The 25,231-nt window shown below is 42.1% G+C and overlaps 2 protein-coding genes and 1 pseudogene across 2 annotated transcripts; 2 read left to right on the top strand and 1 right to left on the bottom strand.

Annotated features, from left to right (window-relative positions):
* Window positions 1–3,560: 3,560 nt before the first annotated feature.
* Window positions 3,561–6,235, bottom strand: LOC118368412 (protein FAM167A-like). Its single transcript, XM_035752480.2, has 2 exons — window positions 5,740–6,235; window positions 3,561–5,155 (listed from the first exon to the last, which is right to left on the bottom strand). Exons 1-2 carry the CDS (start codon window positions 6,106–6,108, stop codon window positions 4,892–4,894), a joined length of 633 nt encoding a protein of 210 aa, XP_035608373.1. The 5' UTR covers window positions 6,109–6,235; the 3' UTR covers window positions 3,561–4,891.
* Window positions 6,236–7,367: 1,132 nt separating this feature from the next.
* On the top strand, window positions 7,368–15,490 carry LOC118369099 (myotubularin-related protein 9-like; annotated as a pseudogene).
* A 2,638-nt stretch (window positions 15,491–18,128) lies between these two features.
* LOC118369256 (L-threonine 3-dehydrogenase, mitochondrial-like) lies at window positions 18,129–22,870 on the top strand. Its single transcript, XM_035753711.1, has 9 exons — window positions 18,129–18,264; window positions 19,433–19,637; window positions 20,162–20,204; window positions 20,401–20,471; window positions 20,638–20,787; window positions 20,906–21,078; window positions 21,747–21,837; window positions 21,937–22,206; window positions 22,594–22,870. The coding sequence occupies exons 2-9, from the start codon at window positions 19,448–19,450 to the stop codon at window positions 22,737–22,739; spliced, it is 1,134 nt and encodes a 377-aa protein (XP_035609604.1). The 5' UTR covers window positions 18,129–18,264; window positions 19,433–19,447; the 3' UTR covers window positions 22,740–22,870.
* Window positions 22,871–25,231: the final 2,361 nt, after the last annotated feature.

The following is a 25,231-nucleotide window of genomic DNA, read 5'->3' as shown; positions in this document are numbered from 1 at the left end:
GCCTCACCTGGTTCACCAACTATTTCTCAGACAGAGTTCAGTGTGTCAAATCGGAGGGCCTGTTGTCCGGACCTCTGGTCGCTATGGGGGTGCCACAGGGTTCAATTCTCAGGTCGACTCTTTTCTCTGTATACATCAATGATGTTGCTCTTGCTGCTGGTGATTCTCTGTTCCACCTCTACGCAGACGATACCATTCTGTATACTTCTAGCCTTTCTTTGGACACTGTGTTAACAAACCTCCAAACGAGCTTCAGTGCCATACAACACTCCTACCGTGGCCTCCAACTGCTCTTAAATGCAAGTAAAACTAAATGCATGCTCTTCAACCGATCGCTATCAGCATCTGCCCGCCCATCCAGCATCACTACTCTGGACGGTTCTGACTTAGAATATGTGGACATCTACTAATACCTAGGTGTCTGGTTAGACTATAAACTCTCCTTCCAGACTCACTCCAATCCAAAATCTAGAATCGGCTTCCTATTTCGCAACAAAGCATCCTTCACTCATGCTGCCAAACATACCCTTGTAAAACTGACTATCCTCCCGATCTTCGACTTCGGCGATGTCATTTACAAAATAGCCTCCAACACTCTATTCAGCAAACTGGATGTAGTCTATCACAGTGCCATCCGTTTTGTCACCAAAGCCCCTTATACTACCCACCACTGCGACCTGTATGCTCTCGTTGGTTGGCTCTCGCTTCATATTCGTCGCCAAACCCACTGACTCTAAGTCATCTATAAGTCTTTGCTAGGTAAAGCTCCACCTTATCTCAGCTCACTGGTCACGATAGCAGCACCCACCCATAACACGCGTTGCAGCAGGTATATTTCACTGGTCACCCCAAAGCCAATTCCTCGCCAATTCCTCCTTTGGCCGCATTTCCTTCCAGTTCTCTGCTGCCAATGACTGGAACGAATTGCAAAAATCACTGAAGCTGGAGACTCATATCTCCCTCACTAACTTTATTGCTAAATTGTTATTATTTCGCCACTATGGCCTATTTATTGCCTTACCTCCATTATCTTACCTCATTTGCACACACTGTATATAGACTTTTTTTTCTTCCTATTGTGTTATTGACTGTATGTTTTGTTTATCCCATGTGTAACTGTGTGTTGTGCCGCACTGCTTTGCTTTATCTTGGCCAGGTTGCAGTTGTAAATGAAAACTTATTCTCAACTAGCCTACCTGGAAAAATAAAGGTGCAATAAAAAATCAAATAAATAAAAACTGCAAGCATTGCAAATCAATCACTAGACTGCTATTCAGTGGAGTGGGTGTGTGGTTCAAGTATGGGTTTAAGGGTCTCTTTTCCAGACTTAAAGGATAAACATTCAGCATGATGGGCCAGAAAAGGTTGAATATATTTGCTTGTTCAAAACAACTGGAGACTCAGAACTGGGAAATATTAGACTTCAGAGAGTTCAAGACAACTGGGAACTAAAAAAAAAAAAACGAGCTCCAACTGGAAAAATACGTTTTGAATGGTCATCCAACTCGGAATTCCAAGTCGGGAACTCGAGCTCCGATCCTGAAGATCACAGTCGTCATGATTCAACCCTGTTTTTTTCCCCCAGAGTTCCCAGTTGTCTTGAAAGCACCATAAATCCAGAGAATGCCAGACTTTAATGACAAAGTTTGATGACAAAATTTGCCCATGAAGGACAGCCGCACCAACTTCCTGTTCAAGTGAGTACAGCACAACAAGGTGAGTCCAAAAATGTCTTGTATGCTGCTGCATAAATTATGTAATATGCCAGGGAGATATGTATATTGTATCTAAGAAAGTAATATTAAGTGCATGTTGTGTAGTAAGCTGTTCGTAGCCCATGTGCCACACCCTAATAATATGGTCCCTTTCACACTCCTAACTTTGCCTACTGTTCTGACTTGGTGGTGCACATGTAGCCTATAGGCTGTTTTAGAGAGATGTCATCATCGAATATTGTAAGAGCTTTCATTGTCTCCTTATATGCCCCCTTTATTTTTTCCCCAGCTCGCTCATTAATGTCTTAATCAAACTGACTGGTTTCCTCTTATCCGCTCGTCCTCCCCTTATTCCATAGTTTGTACATCTCAATTGTCAGTAGAAACCACATTTGTTTAACCAAGTCAGCCATATCAGTTATGTTTTTTTTTTAAACAGCAGTAAATGAGGCTGAATGAACTGTTTTGATGATAGCCAGGTGTAGCAGTGGCTGAACAGAAGGCCCTAACACTTTGTGAGCACCGTTTGTCACCGTTATCGTGCAATTAATGTATTGTTTAGTGTTGTGGCTTTGCTGGAAAGCATCTAAAACTATTTTTGCAGTTTGCACCACCAAGATTTGCATGCTAAAATTGCCACTGTATGGATGGTTCAGGGGGTCAAACAATGAAAATGCGCTAATGGTGTGATTTTTTTAAAATTAAATTAAAAATGTAAGCATGAAACGCGTTATTAATGCGTTAACTTTGACAGCCCTAGTTTAAAACCATGACAAGAGAGACTGTCAATGAATACAACAAAGAGATGCTGTTTTTATGAGTTAGTTCATGTTTAAAGTTCTTACTCAGTACTGTCAACACTTTGTATTCAACATTTGTATAAGCCATAAAATGCACGTCCTTCCTATTTCCACTCCGTGCTAAATAAAAATAAAAAGGGAATTATTTGTATTCTTACTCAGCTGTGCTTCACAAGTAATACAACAACAAATCTATTACCGGTGTGATCATATAGCCAGGTTTTCTCCCAGATGTTACACTTGGAATTCAGGCCAAAGAGTTCCATCTTGATTTCATCAGACCAGAGAATCTTGTTTCTCATGGTCTGAGAGTGGATAACTCCAAGCGGGCTGTCAAGTGCTTTTACTGAGTGGCTTCTGTCTGGCCACTCTATCATAAAGGCCTGATTGGTGGAGTGCGGCAAAAATGATTGTCTTACTGGAAGGTTCTCCCATCTCCACAGAGGAACTCTGGAGCTCTGTCAGAGTGATCATCGGGTTCTTGGTCACCTCCATGATCAAGGCCCTTCTCCCCCGATTGCTCAATTTAGCTGGCAGTCAGCTCTGGGAAGAGTCTTGGTGGTTCCAAACTTCTTCCATTTAAGAATGGAGGCCACTGTGGTCTTGGGGACCTTCAATACTTCAGAAAAGTTTTGCTAAACTTCCCCAGATCTGTGCCTCAACACAATCCAGTCTCTGAGATCTACGGATCTGTTTTTTTTACAGTTTGTGCAACAATGTATTTTTTTATGGCTCAGAAAACTTGGGGGCGCAAATAAAACAACCAGTTGGGGAACCCTGCCTTAGGAGTTGTTCTGATAGGATCAGCTTACACCACGGAATGTTTAAGAGACAAACGCCTGATGTAGTTGAAAGAGGAAACTGCGCATTGAAGGTATTTCAGGATGTGAAAGGTTATAGCTGACTGAGCACTCATTGAGGTCTCGCGTAACGACTCCGGTCATTTACCCTGTTCTAACTTTTTTAACCTTTAACTAGGTAAGTCAGTTAAGAACAAATTCTCATTTACAACGACGGCCTACCTTAATGGACAGACAGACAACAATTTTCTTTCTCAAGTGTATTTTCAAGTGTGTTGCAATTTTTTGTGCATTTAAACAAAAACATTGAAAAACAAGCATCTTGAAAACCGCTCTAGTCAGCCTCTAGTCATTTCCCTCATACATTAAATGGATGGCCTTGAGATATTCCTGCATTAGCAGAGTAGAATCAGTACATAATCATTAAAAAGCACTTACAAATCAACATTTTGCTTTGTGTATATTCAGCAAACATTTTGTATCATTGATTAACACCCACTAAATCCTGTTCAACATTCACTCCCTCAAAATTCCCCCCCAAAATACTTTCAGTTTCTCCTCTCTCTTCCTGAGAACAATATCTTTAAATACATCTAAAACTTTGATACAGTTTTTTACTTGGACAACATTGCAGTAGGCCAAGCCTATAATCTACTGTAAAACACAATGATAGCACATTGGGCTGTGGTCTGTGGTCTGTCTACAACATCTGGATCATCTAAAGGACAATAAAACGCATGGAGTACTACATAAGGCATCGCCTCCAATAATGTCCTATCACGGAAGCCATGACCCCATGGAGGTCCTTGCTATTTTTGGTCTCAGAAGAAGTGACAGAATGCTGGAATGTGACCTACAGCTTCCTGGAGAGTGTGGACTGGGACTCTGCCAATGCAGAGGGGAGAGAAATGCTTCCCATTGGGCTGTCAAATGTCCCTGGGGGTGTGACTAGTGTTAAGGTGTCTATGAAGAGATACATACTTCCTCCTGGGTTGTGATTAAAGTATGGGACTCGTGTTAATGAGTGTTAGCGCTGTGACCATTTTTTCTTTGTCTGAAGAAAGACAATTCCCCTGTGCAACGCTCAAGAGACATCTCTAGTTACAGTACCACCATGGCAGTCAGGCCTATTCTGTATGTCAGTGGGTCATCATAACTAATTATCTAAATACAGTGCAATTGATCTGACACCATGGCAATTCAAACTCAAACCATATCCATTCCAGAGCCACACCTCATCACTAGCTTCCCTGTCCATCTACTCTGACCTATCAGTCTGCACCTTCCCTGAGGTGCATTGGAAAGGTGCAGCTTTGCTATGGGTGTATGCCGTGCGCCTACAGGGCTCTACTATGGAGGCCTGTGTCTCTCTCACGTCAGGACTAGGGCACGGATCAGAGGAGTCATTTCCATTTCCTCCCACTTGGCTAATTACAGTCTGCACGCTCTGCCAGCCATTCTTCTTCCCTCTCATGTCATAACAGAAACCTGTGCAGTGGAAAACCCCCGATTACCCTGCATAGATTAGATAGAGGCTTTAATACAGTAAATCAAGCCTCGCAGGGTGGTATATGTTTCAACAGAGGGAGAAGCGTCGGGAGTTGATGTTCATCTTGGTGAGGCCAAGGTGTTTGAGGGGGGTGGACAGAGCAAAGGCAGCCTTCATGGGGATGTCACAGAGCAGGTCGGACTCCTCGCCACACTCCTCCAGCTCGTAGGTGGCGTCGTCCAGCATCTCCTTGTGGCGGTGACACACCTGCTCCACCTTCAGCCGGTGGATCTCCACACGCAGACGGATCAGCTGGCGCGCCAGACGGTTATCCTGGAACCGCATCTCCCTCTGTATGACAAGGAAGGGAAAGAGAGAGGGAAGAGATTAGCAATCAAATATCAATTCAAGCGTTCAATCCCTTGGATTATGTTTTCGTTATTGATGTGTAAAGACACCAACACATGATCTGTGTAAAAAAAAAGTGCATTTCTATTTTGGGATTTTTCCGCTCTGAAATGAACAAGGTCCCTGTGGTTTTAGTGTGTTTGCATTGTTTTGGATGGAAAGATAGCACAAAGTCATGCTGTAATCAGAGCTCAACCTGAAAACAGGTTTATTTTCCATAGATGTCTCCATCACATGACACTGGTAGCTGGCACATAGACTCTGCACTATGGCACACTTGCTTCACGAGGATGCAGAAACCAGGCAAACCAAACCAGTGAAACTATCTACCTGGTAATTATGTTTGCCAAATCGTCTCATTGTGTCCTATTCAAATCGACTTGAGTGTTTTCATTGTATATCTGATTCTAAAGGACGTTGTGCAGAAATATTGCAGCCTTATTAATTTCTAACATGTCCAAGTAAAAATAACTGAGTCAGAGTTGGAGAAAAAGAGACAATATCTGCATTAAAATAAGTGCACTCACCAGCTCTTTTCTAAGAAAATCCAACGCATCATCAATGGTATCGAAGCCACAGATGTTGCGGATGGTTAGATCTGAGTTCTCATCCCGCATTATTTCAGGCAAAAACACATATTTCTCTGCAGTCTCTTGACTATTATCTAAACCATTTGGGTTCTCCTTCCACGGTCGGCTCTGCAAGCGCTCCTGCCATTCAAGGTAGGATGGTCTGCGGGTTTGTAACTTTAGTTTTTCGGTAAGGACTTTCACATTGTTCAAATCTTCAGCGTTTCCCTCTGTATCTCCTTCGCAGTTGTCCTCGCCTCCCAGCTCCTTGAAGTCCATTGCAAGTGCACTAGACGTTTTAAATGGATCTGCGTAAAAAGTCATCATAGAGGCTGTAAAAACTTTTGAATGAGTTATTCTCAGCGCAGGATATGTCCCTTGAGTGTTCAGTCAGTGGACTTGCCAGTCAGTGGGCTTGCCAGTTCTGGATTGGAGTGCACTGGTGTTCCTTACTTTATTTATAGAGTGATAAGGATAAACAAAAGTTACCGCCCCTTATTGAGCGAGGCTGCGAGGGAGAAGAGGTGTAGGCCATGCAAGTGTGCAGCCTCCCTCAAGTATTCATGTGACCACACGTTGGTGAAATAAAGAGTTAGCGGTGTCTACTTATGGCAGCACTCAGGTGCAACTTTTAACATTGGAACGCAAGGATTTGATTTGTCAATGGTTCAAAGGCTTTAAAAAATCCTACTCGAAAATGGCAATGGGATAAAAGTGACATTGATTTATCCATATCTCTGAAACTTGTGAAGTTAAGATGATACCTAGATATATTTTGTATTTATATGCAATGTTTGTAATTAAAATATTTTTTATTTGATTCGATTTAAATTATGTTGGTGTTACCAATTCATTTTTATTAGGACAGGTATAGTAGCTATTCATACAAATGATGTATCAGTGCATGATCCTGACTGGAACAGCTGACAAACTGAAAAAAAGGTTTCACTCACTGTGATATGTGGTTGTCTTACCTAGCTTGTATGTCGCTCTGGATAAGTGTCTGCTAAATGCAAACGTTAACTCCTCAGAAATAGGATTGGAATGTTTTCATTTAGGGCAATGCCTCCATCTAGTGGTGGTGGTCTAACACACGGGGAATCAATTCGACTTGCTCAATTATCGGATGGAAATATGGATGGGCTAGCAAGCAGCTTGCTGCAAGTTTTACACTATATGTGAGTGTCTACTCTCTGCCACCTATTGTTTGACCTTCAGATGATCCATTTTCTATCAAAGACTAGGTCAACACACTGGGAATGAGAATGGTATTCACAAATGTTGACCAATACAGTGGCTTGCTTTGGATTGGTGACCTGAAGTTACTAGATGAGTAATGTAAACGAACTAGTCTGGGATGGTTCAACAACAGCTTGAAAGAGACAGCAGATTTCACTCATAAAATCTAGTATGATTTTTATGCATACTCAACTCCAATGGTCGAATTAAGCAATAAGGCCCAAGGGGGTGTGGTACATGGCCAATATACCAGGGCTAAGAGCTGTTCTTAGGCTGTTCTTAGGCACAGCTCTTTCTAGAGCAACAACTTGAAGATCACTGACGTCATGATTCAACCTTGTTTTTTTCAGAGTTTGCAGTTGTCTTGAAAGCACCATTAATCCAGATAATGCCTGACTTTGATGACAAAATTGGCCCACGAAGGACCGCTGCGCCACCTTCCTATTCAAGTGAGCACACCAAGGTGAGTACAAAAATGTCTTGTATGCTGCTGCATAAATTATCTAATATGCCTGGGAGATACAGTAGAAGTAGATGTCCTAACCGACTTGCCAAAACTATAGTTTGTTAACAAGAAATTTGTGGAGTGGTTAAAAAACAAGTTTTAATGACTCCAACCTAAGTGTATGTAAACTTCCGACTTCAACTGTATATACACCTGTTCTGAAAGGCCCGAGAGTCTGCAACACCACTAAGCAAGGGGCACCACCAAGCAAGCTTCACCACGAAGACCAAGGAGCTATCCAAACAGGTTAAGGACAAAGTTGTGGAGAAGTACAGATCATGGTTGGGTTATACAAAAATATCCTAAACTTTGAACATCCCACAGAGCACCATTAAATCCATTATTAAAAAATTGAAAGAATATGGCACCATAACAAACCTGACAAGAGAGGTCCGCCCACCAAAACTCACGTACCAGGAAAGAGGGCATTAATCAGAGAGGCGTGAAAGTGACCAAGGAATTAGCCTGAAGGAGCAGCAAAGCTCCACAGCGGAGATTGGAGTATCTGTCAATATTACCCCTTTAAGCCATACACTCCACAGAGCTGGGCTTTACGGAAGAGTGGCCAGAAAAAAATCCATTGCTTAAAGAAAAGAATAAGCAAACATGTTCGCCAAAAGGCATGTGGGAGACTCTCCAAACATATGGAAGAAGGTATTATGTTCAGATGATACAAAAATGTAGCATTTTGGCCATCAAGGAAAATACCATCCCAGATATTTTAGACTGGGACAGAGGTTCACCTTCCAGCAGGATAATGACCCTAAGCATACTGCTAAATCAACACTCGAGTGGTTTAAGGGGAAACATTTAAAAGTCTTGGAATGGCCTACTCGAAACCCAGACCTCAATCCAATTGAGAATCTGTGGTATGACTTATATATTGCTGTACACCAGCAGGAACCCATCCAACTTGAAGGAGCTGGAGTAGTTTTGCCTTGAAGAATGGGCAACAAATCCCAGTGGCTAGATGGGCCAAGCTTATAGAGACATATCCCAAGAGACTTGCAGCTGTAATTGCTGCAAAAGGTGACTATACAAAGTATTGACTTTGGGTGGGTGAATAGTTATGCACGCTCAAGTTTTCTGTTTTTTTGTCTTATTTCTTGTTTGTTTCGCAATAAAAAATATTCTGAATCTTTAAAGTGGTAAGGCGTGTTGTGTACATTAAATGATACAAAACCACAAAAAAACATCTATTTTAATACCAGGTTGTAAGGCAACAAAATAGGAAAAATGCCAAGGGGGGTGAATACTTTCGCAAGGCACTGTACATGTCTTTACTATTAGGCCCATAAAAAAATTGGCCCTGTGAAAAAGAGTCCCCCAAATGTCACGGTATAATTGGTACTCTTACCTTGCTTCAAAGTAGCCTAGCCAAATCTGACCATAGAAACCTTTAGGGAATTACTTTATAGGCCTAAAGACTTCCTCATGTCATTTCTCTCCTGTTCTATTGGTTTCATATCAACTTTCTTTCTTTGTCTAGAAGCCAAAGGCATAATCCTAGTCTTATTAGCAACCTATCCTAGTTGTTATGTCTTCAGATTTCCATAATAATCTATATTAAGCATTTGGCTGACCAGCACGTGCCCTGCCTGTCTGTTCTGTAATCTTGCCCTGCCTACAATCACTCAGTGAATGTTAGGTCAGGGTTTCTGGTTATGCATGCATGACTGTAAGTCGCTTTGAATAAAAGCGTCTGCTAAACGGAATATATTATTATTACTGTTGTTGTTATTATTATTAAGAGTGCTGTTGATAAGGATGTCTCACTAACCAAAGCCCCATCCTAACTCTCTCTCCCTCCCTGCCCATTATGGAAAACCTATTGGCCTCTTCTCTAGTACAGGCCAGAGACAAAGGATTTACATAATGGTGAGATATCTTGTGTGTGAGTCTGGATGTGTTTTTTGTGTTTTGCACTATGCTGCTTTCCATGTCCGTAGTACTGTGCGAAAGGAACAGAGGATTCTTAATGTTTTCCTCCACATGCTTTTTGTCATGAACTGCAAAGAATTGAGGACTTTCAGCATTAATTTGCAGCCGTGATGAATCTGGTCCGGAGATGTACTGCAGACAAAGAGTTGTAATGGAGGGGAAATGTAGGACATACTGTCACTTAGAGAAACTCCAAGACTTTATTTTTCAGCCCAGATCATAGAACCCTGCGGGGTAGTGTTGAGTGTAATGTGTAGGGTGAGACAGGCCCTTGTGTGTGTTTCATATAAACGCCATACGGGTACTCTGGAACAATCACCCTCAAGTGTAAGGTACTGTAAGGTACTGTGTGTCCTCTAGCTGGATATTGAGGTACACTAGCAGGGTGGTAGAATACACACATGCTCTACATACACACCGAGCATTTTATTTAGGCTAGTTAGTGACTTTTTGTCATTCATACATATCCCCCTCCGCTCTCGCTCCCCCCTCTCTTGCTCTCGCTCTCTGTGATCTCTCTCTTCTCTGGTAAATGTGTCCGATATGTATCCATTTTTCTACAGACCGTTTAAACTCAGTCTCCAGGACCAGTGGGGAATCTCATCGCCTCCACAGGCCTACGCTCAAATGGAGGAGCTAGTAAGTGCCACACACACACATATATATCCCGTCGTTGTTGCATTAAATCTAAAATCAGAGACAATCATCACAGACTATAATCCAGGTCTTCACATGTGACAGGAAAACAGAGTGCTGGGATCAGGAAGTCCACAGAGGGGGTTGGGAACAGAGCAACATGCCTATGGGTCACTGGGCAGACACAATGGAAGGGTCAAGATTCAGATCAATTCATCCTGCTGAGACCACAATACCAGCTCTACAGCCTAGTACATGTGGTTTCACTTACTACATTATGACTGTGTAGTGTACACAGTACATGTGGGAAACAACATGAATCCCTGCTAAGCTATATAGTCAGCTTCCTGTGAAACCCTTGACATGGTACATTTAGGCTACTGTAGTTCTAAAACATATGATAGCCTGGAGATCGCTATGTCAAGACAACCTAATAGAAGAAATCATATTATTTCAAACCAAAAAGGGTTCAATGGCTCGCTTCATATATGGCCCTCAAAAGGTTGTGTGTATATATATAGAACCACAAATCACCCTCATTGTTTAACAGTGAACTATATGTATCTGTGTTGTTGTGTCTTCCGACTTTCATCTCCCCCTGCAGCAGGATAGGTAGAGACTGAGTCATGTGAACAGAGACTACACTGTGTGTCTTAACCTTTATTTAACTAGGCAAGTCAGTTAAGAACAACTTCTTATTTACAATGACGGCCTACGCCAGCCAAACCCTCCCCTAACCCAGACGACACTGGGACAATTGTGCGCCGCTCCATGGAACTCCCGATCACGGCCAGTTGCGATACAGCCCGGGATCGAACCAGGGTCTGTAGTGACGCCTCTAGCACTGAGATGTAGTGCCTTAGACCGCTGCGCCACTCGGGAGCCCACACATGCACACGCACATAAATGGAGTTGCAGTCACACACAGATACATTCATGTCACTACAATGCCATACTGTTGTCTTTAGATGGCATCTACGGTATCAAATAGCAACATTGTGTTTCCCAGGTCATCATGTGCAGTAGCCGGACCCTAACGGGAGCTAATAGGAAGCGTTGTAGGGAGGCTGCGCTCCTCCTCCAGTCGGTAATTGACAGCTCTGGGCTGGGTTACATCGTTGACACCCGTTCCAAGCAATATGCTCAGCAGACCAGAATGACAGAGGGCAGGTTGGAGTCCAGATCTAGCTACAGCTGTTGGAAGAGACTGTACTGCCAACTGGAAAGGTGTGTGTTTGCCTGTTGTGTGTGAGTTCTTTCATGTGTTTGTGGCTACGTATGTCTAACGTAGTTGCCAGGTTGTTTCTGCTTTAGCCAACCCATTTTTTTTGTCATGCCAAACAATGCCACATTTGTTTGGCTGAATAGCTCTATGCCTATTGACTGAATAGTTGTATGTGTGTATCCCCAGGAGAAAGGTGCCCCAGGAGAGTCTGATAAATCTGGTGGAGGCCTGTGGGGATCACTCCCACAGTGTGGACTGCTTACTGAGCAAGCTGGAGAACTCCCAGTTCTTCCATGGCCTGCATACTCACCCATTGAGCATGTTTGGGATCCTCTGAAAACGATGTGTAAGACAACGCGTTCCAGTTCCCGCCAATTTCCAGCAACTTCCCACAGCCATTGATGAGGAGTTGGACAACATTCCACAGGCCACAATCAACAGCCTGATCAACTCTATGCGAAGGAGATGTGTTGCGATGCATTAAACAAATGGTAGTCACACCACATACTGACTGGTTTTCTGTATTCCCAGTCATGTGAAATCCATAGATTAGGGCCTGATTAATATATTTTAATTTACTGATTTCCTTATATGAACTGTAACTCAGTAAAATATTTGTAATTGTTGTGTTTATATTTTTGTTCAGTGTATGTTATGTAACCCTCTATGGTGCTCTGTGGCTGTGTCCAGGGATGGCCACACTGTTCTAGTCCATGGTTCAAAGGTCACAGACACCACCCTTCTGGTGAGCTCTTTGGCCCAACTCATCCTGGACCCAAATACACGCACACTGGCCGGCTTCCTGTGTGTGTATGTGTGTAAGGTTGGCCATGCGGTTGGATTATAACAGTGAGGAGGCAACAGCAGATATTGACTTCTCTTTCCCAGAGTGAGCCTTTTTATATGTAGATGGAGAAAATAGACTGGCGAAAACTGTATTTACAACAAAAAAAATAAACAGTGGTTGATGATCAAAGACAATCTGAATCAAAATATGTGGAACTCTATCAAAGAAAAACCCAGGTGTCAAGTATAGCTTTAAAACTGGAGGCATGCTGACCTGATCCCTGCCTCTCTCAAACAATGAAATAGCAGGGTTCTAATACCCACAATGCATCCGCCAATGGGAATACGTTTCACACAATGATTAATTAACAATCAAATTGTATTCGTTACATGCATCGTGAACAACTATTCAACCAAACTATTTAGCAGTCTTATGGATTGGGGGCAGACTTTCCGTGCGGTAGCAGAGAGAACAGTCTATGACTTGGTGGCTGGAATCTTTGACAATTTTTAGGGCCTTCCTCTGACACCACCTGGTGTAGAGGTCATGTATGGCAGGGAGCTCAGCCCCAGCAAACAGGCAGAGCGTCAATACACAATTAAGATCGAATCCTACTACACCGGCTCTGACAGTCATCAGACGTGGCAGGGCTTGAAAACTATACTGAACAAAAATATTAAGTGTCGGTGCCATATTTCATGAGCTGAAATAAAAGATCCCTGAAATGTTCCCTATGCACAAAAAGCTTATTTCTCAAAAACAAATTGCACACATTTGTTTACATTCCTGTTAGTGAGCATTCCTCTTTTGCCAAGATAATCCATCCACCTGACAGGTGTGTCACATCAAGAAGGTGATTAAACAGCATGGTCATTACACAGGTGCACCTTGTGCTGGAGACAATAAAAGGCCAATAAAATGTGCAGTTTTGTCACACAATACAATGCCAGAGATGTCTCAAGTTTTGAGGGAGCGTGCAATTGGTATGCTGACTGCAGGAATGTCCACCAGAGCTGTTGCCAGAGAATTTAATGTTAATTTATCTACCATAAACTGCCACCAACTTCATTTTAGAATTTGGCAGTAGGTCCAACTGGCCTAAAAACCACAGACCACGTGTAACCACGCCAGCCCAGGACCACCACATCCAGCTTCACCTGCGAGACCAGCCACCCGGGCACAGCTGATGAAACTGAGGAGTATTTATGTCTGTAATAAAGCCATTTGTGGGGGAAAACGTATTCTGATTGGCTGAGCCTGCCCAGTGGGTGGGCATGGATCCCAAGTGGGTAAGCCTATGCCCTCCCAGACCCACCCATGGCTGCGCCCTTGCCCAGCAATGTGAAATCCATAGATAGGCCCTAATGAATTTATTTCAATTTACTCTTTGAAATGGTTGTGTTTCGTTTAGATTTTTGTTCAGTATATCACAGATTACGAATGGAAACCCATCTGCGAGCTGCCCAGTGATGCTAGCCTACCAGTCGAGCTAAATACCAAATATGTTAACTTTGAGGCAAACAGCACTGAACCATGCATGAGAGCACCAGCTGTTACAAACGACTATGTGATCACACTTTCTATAGAGAGTGAGTAAGACCTTTAAACAGGTTAACATTCGCAAGGCCGCAGGTCCAGACAGATTACCAGGATGCATACTCAGAATCAAGGGCAACCATTACAATATACACCTGTTCATATTATAAACATAAATGTATTTCCATAGTGCACACACTTCAATAAAGATTCTACACAATGCTTTAAGCATAAATACAATCAGGGATATAAACGTACTGTACGTAAGAAACTATGCGCTCAAACACGCCCCATTTCTCTGTCAATTCTCAGACCAGGAAATTAATAGATAACCCTCTTCAATTAATGAGGAAAACAAGGTAAGCAGCTCCATTTCTTAAGCTTAATCCTCGTGATTTAATAGTCAAACATGAATACATCAGTTGTACTTCCTGATCATAAATACATGAGTTACATACTGGGTGTAACGGCTTTCTTCCTGGGAAAGAGAGGACCAAAGCACAGCGTGGTGAGTGTTCATCTTATTTAACAAATAAATCCAAACTGAACACTTCAAATTTACAAAACAATAGATTTGAAAACAGAAACAGTCCTGTGTGGTGAAACAAACACGGAAACAATCACCCACAAAACAACAGTGAAACCCAGGCTACCTAAGTATGATTCTCAATCAGAGACAACTAACGACACCTGCCTCTGATTGAGAACCATACTAGGCCGAACACAGAAAAACAACCTAGAAACACAAAACATAGAATGCCCACCCAACTCACGCCCTGACCAACTAAAACAAACAATTAACACAATAACTAGGGTCAGAACATGACACTGAGCAATGCACAACAATGGGTTTTGAGCGCACAAACCTATTGACAGCGTGCGACCATAAACTCTCATGTCTACTCTCGTTTGAAAGTATCAGCAACAATCAAGAGGACATCTCTACCCCACATTATTATCAATAAAGAAATGTGCTTCTCATCATCCGTAAATCATTGTCAGTGTCTGGTAATTCATCATTTCTTTAGATCAAGTGATGGAGCTCATGGGACGATCAGCAGCATCCAGTGTTGATGATGATGCTGGACTATGTGTGGCAGCTGGCCCGGCAGTTCCCCCTGGCCGCGGGCTTCTTTGAGCCTGTGCTGCTGCGGCTGGCCAATGAGGTCTACGCTTCAGACTATGGCACCTTCCTCTGCAACAGCGATCAGGAGAGTTGAGATGTGTGACACCTGGATTCATCCGTTGTCCAGACTCCTTATATCCACAGTCCTTGTCCAAGACTATATAGTCTATCCACACTAAATCCGCATCTGTCTGTACCTTTCCACTTGCTCTTCATCTGTCTCTCTCTATTGTTAGGTGTGCTGCAGGGGTGAAGGAGAGAACCCACTGTCTGTTCCAGTCCCTCCTGAGGCCCTGTGAGAGGGAGCACTACTCTACCCCCTGTATGAGCCTACTGAGCTGGTCATCTGGCCCTCTGTCGAGCCACAGTCCCTGCAGCTCTGGAGAGGTGAGTTACAGTACTACAGGCAGATCTGGGGCTGCTCTCCCCTTCAGCAGCCCTCTGACATACGCTGAATGTTGGATGGGTGAATCGAAATAGCTATTACATGAAGAGTATTTACTACAACAGTTAATCGATGAGTAATACGCACCAAAAAATATTGCATTATTCCCGAAGAACATGTCTTTTTCTGGATGTTTCTAAGGTCTGCTCCTGCGGTGGACCCAATATGCTCTTCACCTTAGGGAACACCGGGAAAGATACGGAACCTTGTCATTGAGTGCCGTGAGGAAAGTTGAAAACATTGATGAAGAGAGGACAACAATACAGTGACATACAGAGACACTGGAGGCTCATCCTGGTTGATTGACTGTTGAGGGAGAGAACAAATCTACTTTTATTGCAAGAGATTGCTGCTCCTATGGACATCAAATTGCATCGCATACTGTGAAAGTTCCTCATTGTTAAAAAATGTTTCTCTCATGATGACACATATCTGCTCTAACTACCTTTTTTTATACTGTTTTCACTGCAAATCCAGATTATGTTTTCTAGAATTAAGAGATCAGGGAAAATGTAATGTATATTATTGTTGACAATCAAACATTTAACAAGATGAATTCAAACGATTTCATAGCTTATTTCGTGCAGGACGAATGTGATGTCCTTTTAACCTTAGCCTAGTACTATGATGCATTTCAGGACAAAACACACATTTTTTTTATTTTATTAAGCTTTATTTAACTAGGCAAGTCAGTTAAGAACAAATTCTTATTTTCAATGACTGCCTAGGAACAGTGTGTTAACTGTCTGTTCAGGGGTAGAACAACAGATTTGTACCTTGTCAGCTTGGGGGTTTGAACTTGCAACCTTCCGGTTACTAGTCCAACGCTCTAACCACTAGGCGACGCTGCCGCCCCATATACACTACCGTTCAAAAGTTTTGGAACACCTAGTCATGTTGCTTACAGTATCAGGTTACCTACAACACATACAGTACCAGTCAAATGTGTGGACACACCTACTCATTCAAGGGTTTTTTATTTATTTATACTATTTTCTACATTGTAGAATAATAGTGAAGACATCAAACTATGAAATAACACATAGAATTATGTAGTAACCAAAAAAGTTCTAAACAAATCTATATATTTTATATTTGAGATTCTTCAAATAGCCACTCTTTGCCTTGAGGACAGCTTGCACACTCAACAACACAGAGTTACACAAGCGTACAGTCAATAACACAATAGAAAAAAAGAAAGTCTATATACAGTGTGTGCAAATGGCATGAGGTAAGGCAATAAATAGGCCATAGTAGCAAAGTAATTAAAATTGAGAAAATGAACACTGGAGTTATAGATGACCAGATGGTGATGTGCAAGTAGAAAGACTGGTGTGCAAAAGAGCAGAAAAGTAAATAAAAACAATATGGGGATGAGGTAGGTAGATTGGGTGGGCTATTTACAGATGGGCTATGTAAAGCTGCAGCGATCGGTTAGCTGCTCGGATAGCTGATGTTTAAAGTTATTGAGGGAAATATACGTCTCCAGCTTCAGCGATTTTTGCAATTCGTTCCAGTCATTGGCAGCAGAGAACTAGAAGGAAAGGCGGCCAAAAAGGTGTTGGCTTTGGGGATGACCAGTGAGATATACCTGCTGGAGCGCGTACTACGGGTGGGTGTTGTTATCCCAATGGTTTCTTTGCAGCAATTCGATCATGAAAGCCTGATTCACACAGTCTCCTCTGAACAGTTGATGTTGAGATGTGTCTGTTACTTGAACTCTGTGAAGCATTTATTTGGAATGCAATTTCTGAGGCTGGTAACAGTAATGAACGTATCCTTTGCAGCAGAGGTAACTCTGGGTCTGCCATTCCTGTGGCGGTCCTCGTGAGAGCCATTTTCATCATAGCGCTTGATGGTTTTTGCGACTGCACTTGAAGAAACTATCAAAGTTCTTGAAATGTTCTGTATAGACTGACCTTCATGTCTTAAAGTAATGATGGACTGTAATTTCTCTTTGTTTTTTTTAGCTGTTCTTGCCATAATATGGTCTTTAACCAAATAGGGTGATCTTCTGCACAACCCCCCTACTTTGTCACCACACAACTGATTGGCTCAAACGCATTAAGAAGGAAAGAAATTCCACAAATGAACTTTTAAGAAGGCATACCTGTTAATTGAAATGCATTCCAGGTGACTCCCTCATGAAGCTGGTTGAGAGAATGCCATGAGTGTGCATCACTGTCATCAAGGCAAAGGGTGGCTACTTTGAAGAATCTCAAAAGTAAAATATATGTTGATTTGTTTAACACTTTTCTGGTTACTACATGATTCCATATGTGTTATTTCATAGTTTTGATGTCTTCAATATTATTCTACAATGTAGAAAATAGTACACACAATGAGTAGTTTTTCTAAAACTTTTGACCGGTATTGTATCTTATTGTTTTTGTTAATAAATTGTTTCTGTTTTCTGATTTGGTTGGTTGATGTGTGTTTCTGTTGGGTTTTAAAGACAGGAATCAGAAGTCCTCTTCACAGCATTTGACTTATACACAACACACTACACCTGAGGTGACATATATTACACCAAATTGTAGTAAGTAGCATAATGCTTGTTGTCACTTGTCAAATATATTTTTGATCCCTTCTCTGACTCTGAAGTAAGCCTGCCTCTACGCTCCAGTCCTGCTCAAGCCAAACTCAGCTAAACATTTCTACACAATGCAAATTCACTGTGAGCAGCTAGTCAGCATGTTTGCACACATGTATTGCCTTGCAGGCTGGATATTGTAGTCCTTTACAATTGAGTCACGCCCTCTTGCGCTCTTACATCACAACAAGGAAAACCACATATCCCAGCATGACTTTCATCACCCGTTTATCTAGCTTTACCCAATGAATGCTTGGTGCGCTTAATCCGTGACCAATCGGAGGGTAATCTTTTAATTCTAAGAGTTAACTACCATGAAAACCGTTTTACCAGCGCAATTTTCATAAATTCGTTTTGTAACATAGCATGAAATGCGATTGTGCGATCTGTAAAGTCTTCAGTTTGGTTGGCACGAACAGAGACTGATTGCAGGTTTTTGTCAACACACAGGTAACATGTTGTTTTGTATCCATTCTACTTCTGAGAGATAACGCGTGGTGTTTCAGTCAATATGAACTGTATAAAGTTGATGTTTTAAATGGGCTAAACAACAATGTTACATAACTAACCTACTCATTGTTGTACGGATGTGTAACTGAAAAACAGCTTCTATCTCAAGGCTGACTGTTAAATGGGCATCACGAGTTGGCCTCCATCCAGTACCCTGCCCTGAACTTACAGGCAGGGTACCACCCGGTTACTCACCCCTGCACTTTCGAGGCTGCTGCCATATGTACATAGACATGGAAAACTCGTCACTTTAATAATGTTTACATACGGTTTAACCAATTTCAAATGTATATACTGTACTCTAGTCAAGGCCATCCTATTCAACTAATGCTGTATATTTACTATTCTATCCACGTATTCTTCAGATATACTACATATTCTATCCACACACGGTCCATAATGTCTATTACAGCCCATCACACACAAACATAGACACACACATATATATACATATATACATACATATATGCTACTCGCTGTGTATTAAATCTGCATAGTCACTTCACCTCCACCTACATGTACAAATTACCTCAACAAATCTGTACCCCGCACACTGACTCGGTACTGGTTCCCCATGTATATGCCTCGTTATTGTTATTCTTAATGTGTTACTTTTTATTATTACTTTTTATCATTACGTTTTATTTGAGTCTACTTGGTAAATATTTTCTTAACTCTTCTTAAACGGCACTGTTGGGTTAAGCAATTCACAGTAAGGTCTACACTTGTATTTGGCGCATGTGACAAATACAGTTTGATTTGATATTTATACACACTCTGGACTCCTACATTGCTCGTCCTAATATTTCTATATTTCTTAATTCCATTATTTTACTTTTACTTTGTTGTGTATTGTTAAATATTACCACACTGTTGGAGCAAGGAACACAAGCATTTCGCCAAAACTGCAATAACATCTGCTGACGTTACATATTCGACCAATAAAATTTGATTTGATTTTTCCATTGCACTGTTCAAATTGTAATTTTTGAATTAATCCATAGAATGAACCGTGCCTATGGCCTAAATGGTGTCATTCCTACTGAGTGAGATTGATTTGCCGGATGAAATAGATAACATGTTGTCTTTGATCCATCTTTTTCCACAGGGTCAACAGCTCCACATGCTACCGGGTATGCGGTTCTGTATGCCCTCCGCGGCAGCTCTATTCGGATCGTTGTGCCATGGCTGTCGCAGCCGGGCGCGTAGTTTGTCATTCCGGGGCTGTAGTTGGTCACCCAGACAGAACAGCCGGTGGAACAGTCAGGATTCAAGTCAATCTACTGCAGAGAACCCACGAATTCTCATCACAGGTTAACTATTCTTTATTATCTCAAGTAGCAAATAACACTTTATGGCCCATAGTCTATAGATAGGCCCTATAGGATGTATATGTGTTTATGAAATTGAGTCAAATCTGTTCCATTTTTTTATACACGCATAGGCATGCTGTCATTCTCTTTGTCATTTCGAGTTGTTTTCACTGTTCAGTAAGTGGCCATCCTATTTTCCTTAGTACAATAGGCTGTGAGTAGACTGGGGACAAAAAGGCCCTAGCAAGTGACCAAGGGCAGAATAATGGCCTGAGGCCAGTTTTTGTCTGTACATAAAGCTTTGGTGACAACAAAAAAGGTTGCAGCCTGGTTGAAGCAGAATATGACAAAACATCCAGCCCTACTTTTTTCTGAAATTGTACATAAGAAACACATTTTCACCATATATTCTCTGAGACCTTTTAGCAAATACAAATGAACAAGAACAATTGAGATGGTGTTGTTTCATGAATGGTTATGAATTCTGCATTGTATTATGCATTCTTTTTCTCTTCGTGGTTAAGGAGGCCTTGGCCAGTTAGGTGTGGGGCTTGCAGAAATCCTGAGGTAAGAAAAAAACTAAAAAGTAATCTTTTCTTCAATGCTGATTTCTTCGATGTTGATAGCATGAATATTCCCCAGGTTGTCAAATTCTCACTTAACATCTAGTTTACCTTCTGGGGTTGGGCTCCTATCCAATTCAATTCCGTAAATTCCAGGAATGAACTGAAATGTCATATATTAATTGAATATCAATGTGTAGGAAACAGTACGGAACAGAAAACGTTATCCTATCGGATATTAAGAAGGCTCCACCAGAAGTGTACAGAAGTGGTGAGTTTTCTTAGTTGGCACGATCAGCAATTCTCTATTGATCTCAATGTCCATGCACATCTCCATACTGCGCTTCTCAAATCCTCTTCTTTTCTGCAGAAAATAACATGTTCCCTGCCTTGGAGGGGCAATCCATAGTTTGTCAATCTTTTCTCCTCTCCCTCAGGCCCGTTTGTGTATGCTGACGTGTTGGACTATAAGAACCTCAGAGAGTTGGTGGTGAATAACCGCATCACCTGGCTGGTGCATTACAGCGCTCTACTCAGTGTTGTAGGAGAGGCCAATGTGGCCCTGGCACGCAAGATCAATATCACAGGTCAGCTCCAAATTCACACACACACGCTACCACAGTATCCAGGGCAGTATCACTGTATCCCTTTTTGCAAGGTTTGTATGTTTTTGTCTAAAGCTTCACTCCTTGCTGTTCTTTCTAGGCCTTCATAATGTGCTGGACCTGGCTCTGGAGAGCTGCTTACGTCTCTTTGTCCCTAGCACCATCGGAGCTTTTGGCCCTTCTTCTCCCCGTGACCCCGCACCTGACCTGTGTGTCCAGAGGCCTCATACCATTTATGGGGTGTCCAAAGTGCACGCCGAACTGATGGGGGAGGTGTGACCTGTTATGTTCACACATACAAATATACACACATCAACACACAAACAGTGATAGATGCAGTCGTAATGCGACCACATTGCTGTCAAATGCACACTCTTGCACACACACAACCTGCCGGTCCTCTCTTAAAGCGAGAGCACACAACCTGCCGGTCCTCTCTTAAAGCGAGAGCACACAACCTGCCGGTCCTCTGTTAAAGCGAGAGCACACAACCTGCCGGTCCTCTGTTAAAGCGAGAGCACACAACCTGCAGGTCCTCTCTTAAAGCGAGAGCACACAACCTGCCGGTCCTCTCTTAAAGCGAGAGCACACAACCTGCCGGTCCTCTGTTAAAGCGAGAGCACACAACCTGCCGGCCTTCTCTTAAAGCGAGAGCACACAACCTGCCGGTCCTCTCTTAAAGCGAGAGCACACAACCTGCCGGTCCTCTGTTAAAGCGAGAGCACACAACCTGCCGGTCCTCTCTTAAAGCGAGAGCACACAACCTGCCGGTCCTCTGTTAAAGCGAGAGCACACAACCTGCCGGTCCTCTCTTAAAGCGAGAGAGTTTTCACATGTAGATTTTTCAGAGAGTTGTAAGTCAATGAATTAACAGTGCAGATTAAGTTAAATATGCTTTTGCTGGTTATTTGCTTTGATTGTGTTAAATCTCTCTCTGTTAGTATCTACATCACAAGTATGGACTGGACTTCCGCTGCCTACGCTATCCTGGCATCATCTCAGCTAACACACAGCCTGGGGGAGGAACAACAGGTAACCCATATTTATCATATAATCATTTAATAAGGTATTAATGCCATAGGGATATATTCCAATACATTCTGTGTACTTTTTTGCTCTCCTTTCCCATAGACTATGCTGTCCAGATTTTTCACGATGCACTCAGCACAGGTCACCACGAGTGCTATTTACGCGCTGACACACGTCTGCCCATGATGCACATTGGTGACTGCCACCGTGCGACTGTGGAGTTCATGCATGCCCCGGAATGCCAACTGTCGCTGCGCACGTACAACATCGCTGCCATGAGCTTCACCCCCGAGGAAGTTTCCACGGAAATACGCAAGCACCTGCCCCACCTCAAGGTCACCTATAACCCTGACTCTGTCCGCCAGACCATTGGTATGTTCATTGTTCACCTTATTGGTGTGTGTCTGACTGTCTGTGGAGTGTTTTTAATTGTTATTGAACCTCAAGATGTGTGATTTGAATTAAGCCATAGCAGAAGTATATGGAACGTTTTCTCCTTCATAGTGTATAGGCTAGAGTTGTACATACATTGTATTTTTTGTAGTAGTATTAAATATTGTAAGCCTTACATGTCAGCCTTTCTCTCATCCTTGACATCCTACAGCATTGCTATTTCAAATCGAATCGAATCAAATTTGATTTTTTTCGCTAAAGGTTTGCTTCACACTGTCCCCAGTCATGAATGATGTCATCATTGGGTCCTATGAAAGTTGTGATGTGTAAAATAACTGTTGACCATGATTGTCCCCTGGTGTGTAGCGGACAGCTGGCCAGTGAGGTTTGATGACTCCAATGCACAGAGAGACTGGGGCTGGAAGTCGACCTATGGGCTTGAGGAGCTCGTCTCAGACATGCTAAGCTCCATCCATGACAAGAAGACCAATGCCGGACTGCCAGTCAGCTAGCAGGCCCAACTCACATAGACTGACCTGCCAATCACTATTCCCTTAAATCCACTTATTCTGGGTCTGCATATCACAACAGACCCTCTTTAACCTTAGCATAATTTCCAAACAAGGAACCTTTTGTATGTCAGGAATATTCTACCAATAAACCAGGGACTATTTTCAAACCAGGAGTCTTCAGCCAGAACCACTCAACTTGCCACGACAGTGGACACTGAAACCACACACACACAGACACTGAAACCACACACACACACACATGGTAGGCAGCACACGCTCTCATAATAGAAGCCTTACTCATTACAGTCAATCATTCTCTTCTGTTGTGACTTTCTTCAGTTTCTGTTGTTTTAATTGTGATAGAGATCATTTAAGTATCATAGCAGGTTTAATATTAGCCTCAAACCTCTGGGGGAAATAGGCTTCAGGCAAATTATTTTACATATAGTTAAGTCAAATCAAATTATATTTGTCCCATGCGCCGAATACAACAACCTTACAGTGAAATGCTTACTTACAAGCCCTTAACCAACAATGCAGTTTTAAGAAAAATAAGTGTTAAGTAAAAAATAGATAAGTAAAAAAAAAATGAAAATAAAAGGTACAAATATTTAAACAGCAGCAGTAAAATAACAATAGTGATATTGTTCAGAGGGTACCGGTACAGAGTCAATGTGTGGGGGCACCATTTAGTCAAGGTAATTGAGGTAATATGTACATGTAGGTAGAGTACCCCTACCATCAGTTTACAGTATCATTTCATTTCCCTCTTGGCCTGCTGCATTAGGGTAGTATAGAGGGCACAGTGAAATGACACAGCAGCAGTGAGAGATATAGGGAAACCTATCAGGCATAATGGATGCAGAAGAAACAGAGAATCCACAATGTTTATAAAAAGGCCTGCCTTTACAGCACAACTTCAGAAGATGTTAAAATATCTTCATATTTCTTTACAGGCACAGTGTTATTTTGGGTACAAATGGGTACCAAATAAATTTAAAGACTAATTAGAAATATATTTGTGGGTAATGAACAAAATTGCAGTGTACTTTCGATCAGGAATGGAATAAATCTCTTAATTTGTTCATTCTGTTTTGCTATTTGCTGTTGGGGGACTGATTTATTATGGCAGTATTCTAGGCTACTAATCGGTAGGCCTACTGTGTGTTGATGAACAGACCTTGGCCTACAAGCATTTCGCTACTTCTGCAATAACATCTGCTGAATATGTGCTTGCCTACGGAGCTGTGAGGGGAACGGCACCTCAGTACCTCCAGGCTCTGATCAGGCCCTACACCCAAACAAGGGCACTGCGTTCATCCACCTCTGGCCTGCTCGCCTCCCTACCACTGAGGAAGTACAGTTCCCGCTCAGCCCAGTCAAAACTGTTCGCTGCTCTGGCTCCCCAATGGTGGAACACACTCCCTCACGACGCCAGGACAGCGGAGTCAATCACCACCTTCCGGAGACACCTGAAACCCCACCTCTTTAAGGAATACCTAGGATAGGATAAAGTAATCCTTCTCACCCCCCCCCCCTTAAAAGATTTAGATGCACTATTGTAAAGTGGCTGTTCCACTGGATGTCATAAGGTGAATGCACCAATTTCTAAGTCGCTCTGGATAAGAGCGTCTGCTAAATGACTTAAATGTAAATGTAAATGTATGTGTATGTGAGCAATAACATTTGATTTGATCATTCAATAATTTTGAATTTCATCATAGGGTTTCATAACTCCAGCAATATTTTGAGCTACAATCCAAAGACAACGTTGGTGCAAAATATATCACATTTCATTAGGTTTGATTGATACATAACATACAGTTGATTGCTAGAATGTAACATTGCAATAGAATGTTGCTTACAGTATGGAACACATATGGAATTATGTAGTAACCAAAAAAGTGCTAAACAAATCAAAATAGATTTTAAATTTGAGATTCTTCAAAGTAGCCACCCTTTGCCTTGATGACAGCTTTGCACACTCTTGGCATTCTTTCAACCAGCATTGGGGAAGGTATTGGTGTGTGTTAATTGTAGGGGTGCCCATGGGGCTGGGGATCAGAAATGTCCTGTGCGAGAGAGGCAGTTTGAGGTTTTGAGGGTGAGTAGTGCAGAAATTGTCATATGCCGAGGCAGAATAAATAGGTATGTGTGTGGTAACATCCAACCCTTTTTTCAACCGATAGTGTCAATAAAACCATTCTAATAAGGCATGACATAATACAACATCCTGTTGAAACAAGGCTCATATAGCTTTATTGTTGTTGAATGGACCAAAAAAAAACAAATATTTCCTACTGATGAGTCAACATGGTTAATCGTAGGCAGGTCCTGAGGGTCAGGTCTTGACACGTTCCTGAATAATAAAGCAACACCTGAGGGAATGGCATGTAAAACAATTGAAAAATATTTAGGTGTTACAGGGATCTTGTAAAGTGCTAAGAATTTCTTATAATTCAGTAAAAGACCCTCTGCATTTACAAGTTGGC

The sequence above is a fragment of the Oncorhynchus keta genome, chromosome 35 (assembly GCF_023373465.1).
Source record: "Oncorhynchus keta strain PuntledgeMale-10-30-2019 chromosome 35, Oket_V2, whole genome shotgun sequence".
Taxonomy (NCBI): Eukaryota; Metazoa; Chordata; class Actinopteri; order Salmoniformes; family Salmonidae; genus Oncorhynchus; species Oncorhynchus keta.
Note: the sequence above shows the minus strand (reverse complement) of the source record. Positions and strands in the feature narration are given on the sequence as shown.

Coding starts and splice junctions, on each gene's coding strand:
- LOC118368412 (XM_035752480.2), bottom strand. CDS start 6,108: ATGATGACTTTTTACGCAGATCCATTTAAAACGTCTAGTGCACTTGCA. Junction 5,156..5,739: donor ATTTTCTTAGAAAAGAGCTG/GTGAGTGCACTT, acceptor CTTGTCATACAG/AGGGAGATGCGGTTCCAGGA.
- LOC118369256 (XM_035753711.1), top strand. CDS start 19,448: ATGCTACCGGGTATGCGGTTCTGTATGCCCTCCGCGGCAGCTCTATTC. Junction 20,472..20,637: donor ACCAGAAGTGTACAGAAGTG/GTGAGTTTTCTT, acceptor CCTCTCCCTCAG/GCCCGTTTGTGTATGCTGAC. Junction 20,788..20,905: donor ACGCAAGATCAATATCACAG/GTCAGCTCCAAA, acceptor TGTTCTTTCTAG/GCCTTCATAATGTGCTGGAC.